Here is a 7,836-nt window from a genome sequence, read left to right as displayed (position 1 = left end):
CATCATTATGACGCAATTTTTTTAATCAAACAATAAACGTAAAAATAAAATGAAGCAGCATTTAAATACGTAGCACCCAATTCCTAATAAAGTGAAGAGAAGGTCTCCAAGCCATGAACTTTCCTACAAAAGCCAACTTCAACAGATAGTTGTTTCAGGGATCAAAAGAGCGAGCTTACAGTGGCACTAAGAAGGTGGAGCGATTGAAGGATGGGAGCAGGAAAAGTTGAAGATGCAATGCCTCTGATCAGACCCATAAGAGGCTGAGAGCCACAATGAACACCATCAGCAAAAAAGACAGGTATCAGGCGTCCAAAAGCCATAGGATCAGCAGAAGGTGGCGCCGTGGGGAGACGAAGGCTCATAAGGATATCCAAATCTACTAAATTTTAAATGCAGAGTTATACAAACATCATCACTATGTCCTTGGATGTCCTTAGATTGTACCCAAGCCACACCGACAATATTCGCATGCCCAAACCATGGCATATCATGCATATGGCGCAGCTATAACGACCATGCGCATCTATCTATTATATATAACATAACATATAAAGAAGCCTAAGTTTCCCGAACTCACTCAACTCATCTAAGCTCCTCCCTCAAATATATTTAGGGAAATTTGCATGCATATTACACAATTCTTATGTATCATAAAAACAAAAAATCGTAGCAAAAGTAACAGAGGCAATGAAAACAAGCTTTCTTTGCATAACATCAAAGATAAAATAGCCAAAATTCAGAGGAATACAAGATATTGTTTGGTAGCCCAAAACTATGACAAATTTCATTACAATTCAACGAAAAATTAAGCTTAAAGAACTAGAAAATTAAGTTGAAATTGCCAAGTTGTGGAAAATTCAATGCCACCAAACTGATATATGTAGAGAAGAACAAGGCTTGGATATAAAAGTATCCATCTCATCTACTTGCGAGAAACCTTTATGCCAGTACCATTAAAAGAGAAAAAAAAACTCTGAGGTCAAGAGAATGATACACAAAGAAGTAATTACCATGACTAAAACTATTCAGATATCAGATATCTGTACTCAAGTTCGTTGTTGCAGCTCTAATTTGAATGCCTGTATTTCCATGGGATTTAGCACCATATTAACCTCCTGGCCCACATTGCCACGCTGTTCAGCATATCCCAGCATTTCAGGGTCATCATGCAGGAGATTCAAGGAAGTTGGCTTCATATTCTGAACGGAAAGATCTTTAAAAATGTTGAAATAATTCACAGGTTCATTACTCACTAATGAACACTCCAACTCCCCCCTACTACAGTATGAAGAATCCCAACCTCTTCTTTGTAAAAAAATGGCAAACCTTGGCTCAACTGACTGAGCCTGGGGGAACTTCAGAGGCTGCGGAACTTTTAAGTTCACTATATGCAAATCACACGGCAAGGAAGAAGACAAAGGAGCAAAGGTTCCCGAGGACGGCTTCGACGGTATCGCCTCCTCTTTCCTGCTTACAAATGCATGCATGGGGTAGTTTAGGTGAGCCCCAACAGAATGGGAAAGAATTGATGGATGGAGCGTTAAGTATTTAGTAGAGTGCAAGGCAGAAACATTGGATTCTATGAGGATTTGGAAGACAACATTCATCGGGCGGTTATCCATCACTCCTTGTCCTAGGCCACGGCCATCATCGTTAACAAGACGGCGATCTAACATGATCTCCAGCCAACCATTCTTAAGGCTTGCTGCTCCCAGTGACTGTCTCGAATGCACAGAAAACCTACGACCTGATGTTTCCTGTAAGAAGGCAAGAGAAGGCATTGGATAATAATTACCTTGTATTGGAATTTTATCATAAGTTTCTCTCCTGCTCATTTGAAAACCATTTAGATCAGAATAGAAAATCCTCTTGTTGTCGATGTCTGTCTTAAATCTGACAATAAGTTCCCTGTCATTAAATTCTCCACCTAGTATGTCAACATGGTATTCCTTCTCAATTAGTAATTCTTGCATGGTGTTCTCTAGCTTGTAGATTCGTGTGCTGTGAGAGACTGGTGCCTTAGAACATTTAGTTTTTGGAACAGAGTAAGATTCTTGCACCAGTGGCCCCGATGATATGATGAAGTGGCCGCCTTTCTCGATAATCGTACGAGCTTCACCCGTCGGTTTAAACAAGTAGGCTCCGCTTCCAATACTGCTATACATACCTATTTCTTCCCCAAGAACAGTTTTTCGGCCATCTTTATGAATAATTTGTTCTATCAAACCATGAGTTGCATCAACTACGATGGTATGGTGGGCATTGCGAATTTCTGCCTTCTCTCCTTCTAATTTTGAACAGGTATAAGGAAAAGGGCATGTTAAGGAACCCAGATCTGGCCATATCTTCACTTCAGCAAGAGCTGCTTTTTCACAACCTTTGAATCCGCGAGTAACATAATAAGTTTCCAAGCCCATTGGAGGTACCGAAGCCTTCCAATAAAGACAATGATGGCCCGTGAAAATTTTGTCCTTCATATATGGCTGCAGTTCTGGAGAAACTTGGCTCGGAACACAGGCTCCATTTGAGTCGATGACAGAGATGTCGGGTGTGGATGTAATAACCATAACAACCTCAACCCTTGTCTGCTCCAAAGGGTTGAAGAAGACTACTGAATGGGACTGCCCTTCATGAATATCAAGAATCCTATGGACCGCCTGGACATCATATCTGGATCTGGTCTGCTCAGGCTCAAAACTGGCCAACACTGTAGGATCTCTCTTGTCATGAATATCCCCAAGAAGGACTTCAACAGCTCTCGACAAAAATATCTGCAAGTCTTGCAAAGAAGTATGCATGCGAGTCCCATAGTCTTCAACCACATGATCTTTTGCAGTACCGGTAACTCCATCATGGTGCTGGAATAAAGCTAGACTCCTCCTAGCAGCAGTCAACTTGTGAGAAAAACTTATAGGAAGTCTTGAACATTGTAACTTCTGACAGTATCCTAGAACAAATGAAACCATAATCTCCGATGCCCGTAGCGTCTGTTCCAGTATGCGGTCTACAGCTTTGAAGAACGGCCTTGAAACGAAGTATCCGCTGAAGTAATCTTGATTCCTGTCAGCATAAGTAAAGAAATCGCCTGAAAGAGAAGGGAATCCACTAAGTTCTCCAGATCCTATTTCTCCATGGAGGGAATAGTTCTTTCTTTCTGCTTCCTCACGTAGAGTAACAAAATAATCATCAAGTGTGCCAAACTTGACTTCAGCCCTCAAAGTGGGATTGCTATTTATGTAATCAAAGAGCAGTTGATAATTTCTGAACTGAGCTTCTGCTTCATCAACACTAACATAACGGAAATCATCTCCTAGAGGAACAAGAAGTGTGTTGGTTCTATAAAGAGTTGATTTTTTTCTGTACTGATCCAAAAGCTTTGATGCTCTCTCCTGCACATTACTAGGACTTGTTTCGACAGGGCTAATTCCCCAAGGGCAGTATTCGTACCCAAAACTACGCATTCGAGCAAAATCAAACTGGCAACATATAGCTGGCTCGGGTCCACAAGTGTGTGGAATATCATAAGAGTAGAACGGCATCATGTGGACAAATATATCTGTCGTTTCATCCACATCCCAGCTCTGTCTCCATATATATTCAAGATTTTTGTGCAAAGATAACTCCTTTTTCACTTCATAATGGGTCCTCTGGATGAGCATGTTTCTGAAGCCCATTCGCCGAAGAAGGTATGCCATGGTAGCTGAATAACCAAATGGATCTATTGACCATGAATTTTTGGGAACAAATCCGATGGTATCATTTAACCACATATTTCCCTCTATTATCTGAATTGTTGACAAATATGAATTAAACCTTGCAAGAGTGACCAATGGTATGAAAGAAAAAAATTATGGTGGAATAGGAAAGAATAAAACAAACGACTATGCTTCTAAAGAAACAAAGTTTGCTGTATCCTTCTTGAAAGGCACCATGGCAGAGCCCTTATGATGGAAACAGACATATGGGAGTCAGGAAAAAAATACAGTAGCCAGCAAATCCGTAAAGCTGAGTGAATCTACCAACAATGCAACTGGTTAACACTAAAAGACCATAAAGCAGAGACAAAAAAATTACCCATTCTCAAAACTAAGTAATGAAAGAGGTGTGGGATGGAGACACAAGTGCTACAATGTTCAAAAGAAACCAATTAACATGTACATCATGGGGATAATGATTATGCCTTTCTGAAAGAATATCCAACCCAACCGAATCAAATAAAGCAATTGATTTTAGATCTGCTAGGACAGTTATTCAGATTTAATATTTAGAGAGAAATCCACTGGGATAGCCTAAGAGAGTTTGATATTAGCCTCCTGAATGCCCAATATCCAAACCTAATTTAACATTTTATAATTAGAAATCTTAAGTGTAAAATACTTTAAACCTCTAGTCAATGTTGAATGTTAAATTATTTACTTCTATGTAATTTGCTATTATACTGTTGGACAAATTTCTGTTAGACTTTCTAAGATATTATTTGTGTATTAATGAGGATTTTTTGGTCTAAAACATGTCTATTATTTTATTACTAGGTTGTTTTATCGGGTAACATGTCTCTATTGTTACGGGTAATTTACTAGGTTGTTTTATCGGGTAACATGTCTCTATTGGGTATCTGCCACCCGTAACAATTGTTACGGGTAATTTAAGGTAGGTAGGCAGGCTATTTATTTTTAACTGTCCAATCAGTTCTGGTGTTTAATTGTCAATTAAATGAGGGTTTGAAAAGAGCTATTGAGGCTGCCAAACTGGGAAAAAATTTGCGTACGTAAGATGTACGCAGCGCTGCACACGTTTTGGAGTTTATAAGGGGGTTATATCCGCGCTATACTTAATTGTAACCTCCATGTAACTTTTTGTAACCTACCTGTAACCTACAAATAAGTTTCGCGCTTCTGCAAATAAGTTTCCAAATAAGTTTCGCGCTTCTGTTTTCATATATTAAGAACTTATTTGTAGGTTAAAGGTAGATTATAGAATGTTACATGGAGGTTACAAGGAGGTACAATGCAGATATAATTCCCTTATACCTCTTGTATAACCTCCAAAACATGTGCAGCGCAACGTACGCCTTACGTATGCAAATTTTTTCCGCTAAACTGCTCTGTCATTCCTAATGAACTTCAAAATCCTTTCTTGGAAAGGAGGTGCATCAGTTGCTAGGGCACTCCTCCATGTAAGTAAGACACGCAAAAACCAACTGTCGAGTTTGATTAAACCAATTATGGCAAATTTGAACTGGTGTTGGACCTTTTAGTAAATCTATCTTCATTTTTGCAGGATACACTAGTGGAAAGAGGACAACTTGACCAAGGTCAAATTTGAATTTGCCTAGGTTGAATCATGTATTCTTATATTTTGAGATTTGAAATATAACAACTCAATATTATTGATAGGAGGAGAGGTATTTAACCTCAATTACAATAAGCATAATAAAAAAAAGAAATAAAATAAAATAAAATAACTAAGAACGAAAATAAAATAGAATAAAACAAAATAGGAAATACATAATAAGGGAATAAGAGCAAATAATAAGTAATAACGGCTAAGAAAAACCGTTAAAATCTAATACTCCCCCTCAAGTTGAAGCAAGATGTAAGTCATGTTCAACTTGGACATGAAGTCATCGAACAAATGACGAGGCATATCCTTGGTGAGGATGTCCGCTAGTTGACCATTTAAGGGCAAACACAAATCTCCCCAGACTCAATATTTTTCTTAATAAAATGTATGTCGATCTTCATATGTTTGGTACGATCATGTTGGATTGGATTGTGAGCAACGTTGATTGCAGTCTTATTATCACAAAATAGCTGCAGCGGGATGGATGTTGGCATACGAAGTTCGCGGAGCATGGTGCGTGGCCAGAGAGCTTCACAGATTTCTAAGGACATAAATATGAATTCAACTTCAACACTGCTTCAAGCAACCACATATTATTTTTTTTGTTTTTCCACGTGACAAGATTGCCCCATACAAATGAACAATAACCCGAGGTGGAACGTCAATCATGTACTGATCCAGCCCAACCAGTATTGTATAAACCGCAATAGACCTAGAGGTGTGACAAGAGAAAAACAAACATGAGTCCGGTGTACCTTTTAAGTAGTAGAGAATACAACGGACAGCTTGAGGTGGTGCTCATAGGAGTCATGCATGAATTGACTCACTATTCCAACTGTGTGACATATGTCGGGGCGAGTAGGAGTGAGGTAGATGAGTCTTTCTCATAAGCACGACATTGAGAATGTAAGATAAATTTTCATTAGGATTCATAGAAACAACATGTTTGCACATAAAAAGGTCGTTCTCTGTCAAGAGATCAATCACATATTTGCGCTGAGACGGACAAATTCCCCGAGACGATCGAGTCACTTCCATGTCTAAGAAGTACCAGAGAGATATCAAGTCCTTCGTTTTGAAGGATGAAGCAAGAATGTCTTTTAAAGTCTCCAATGTTGGGAGATCGTTACATGCAAGAACAATATCGTCAACATAGACAATAAGGATAGCGACCCGACCATTGAAGGAATGTAGGAAGAAGAGAGTGTGATTCGATTGAGTTTGCGTGCGTAAACCATGGCCCACGACCACCTTTGTGAACTTGCCAAACCAAGCCCTTGAGGATTGCTTAGCCCATAAAGGGCTTTCGTAGCCTGCACACTTGTCCTCTGGGAGTAGTAGAATCAAAAACCGAATGGAGAGATATGTTCATCTCTTCTTTCATCTCTCTATTCAAGAATGCATTCTTAATAACTAGTTGGAATGAAGGTCAATCCAGATTCACCGTAAGTGACAACAGGGTTCGAATAGTGTTTAACTTAGCCGCTAGAGTAAATATCTCATCATGGTCAACTTCATAGGTCTGAGAGTATCTTTGGCGACTAATATTGTCTTGTTGCATTCAAAGGACTCGTCAGAGTTGAACTTAGTGATGAAAATCCATCGACACCCTACAGTATTCTTATCTCGAGGAAGGTCCACTACGCCCCACATATGGTTCCGCTGAAGAACATTAATCTTCTCCATTATTGTTATTTTCCAAGTTGGATCAGCAAGAGCAATTTCAATAGTAGCAGGGATTTGATGGTCCATCAGGACAGTAGCAAATGCTTTATAAATCGACAATAAACTATGGAAAGAGACATATTTTGTCATAAAATAGATAGAGTATATCTGATTATGTACCTTACTCAGAGACTCACCTCCTCATTCGGAAGAAGGTCGCGCTAAGGATGTCGCCCGGAGTGCAGTCGAGGTCTTGTATTGAGGTAGCGGGATCAGAGTAGGAGCATTCGGACGAGTGCACCGAGTGTAGACACGAACAATGGGAGGAGGAAATTGTGCATTCAAAGGGACATGACACACCTCAGTGGTAGGTACAATGGGAGGACCACCCATAGGAGTGGGATAAGGGACAATGTCGGGGAACTCAAGTTCCCCCTCACTAGAGGTTGAGCTAGAAAAATAACGAACACTTTCAAATAAGAAGACATCGATACTCACGTAGACTTTGTTTATGGTCGGATCAAGCCACTGATACCTCTTTTGAGTTGTGGAGTATCCTAGAAAGATACATTTTATAGATCTTTGATCAAGTTTACTCTGAGTAGGGGCAGTGCTCCGATTGGTAGGGAGGCGAGACATCAGGACAGCTAAAGGGGTTCAAAATTTGTGAATTTTGGGGGGAACTCTATTTATGAGATATGTGATATTTAGAATGACATCATTCCAAAAATGTTTCAAGACATTAAAGTTGAAACAAAATGAAGCAAGCAATGTTGAGGAAATGACGGTTTTTTCTCTCGACTAACTCATTTTGTTGAGGAGTGT

The 7,836-nt window shown here is 39.5% G+C and overlaps 1 protein-coding gene across 1 annotated transcript in view; it reads right to left on the bottom strand.

Moving 5' to 3' along the window:
- Positions 1-731: 731 nt before the first annotated feature.
- The window catches only part of LOC110026121 (alpha-mannosidase 2), a gene marked incomplete in the record, with an annotated part of 25,501 nt that continues 18,396 nt past the window's right edge, over positions 732-7,836 (bottom strand). The window contains 1 exon segment of the mRNA XM_020726937.1: positions 732-3,788. Within this exon segment, the coding sequence (XP_020582596.1) occupies positions 1,050-3,788 (2,739 nt within the window).

The sequence above is a fragment of the Phalaenopsis equestris genome, unplaced genomic scaffold (genome assembly GCF_001263595.1).
Source record: "Phalaenopsis equestris unplaced genomic scaffold, ASM126359v1 Scaffold000352, whole genome shotgun sequence".
NCBI classification, from domain to species: domain Eukaryota; kingdom Viridiplantae; phylum Streptophyta; class Magnoliopsida; order Asparagales; family Orchidaceae; genus Phalaenopsis; species Phalaenopsis equestris.
Note: the sequence above shows the minus strand (reverse complement) of the source record. Positions and strands in the feature narration are given on the sequence as shown.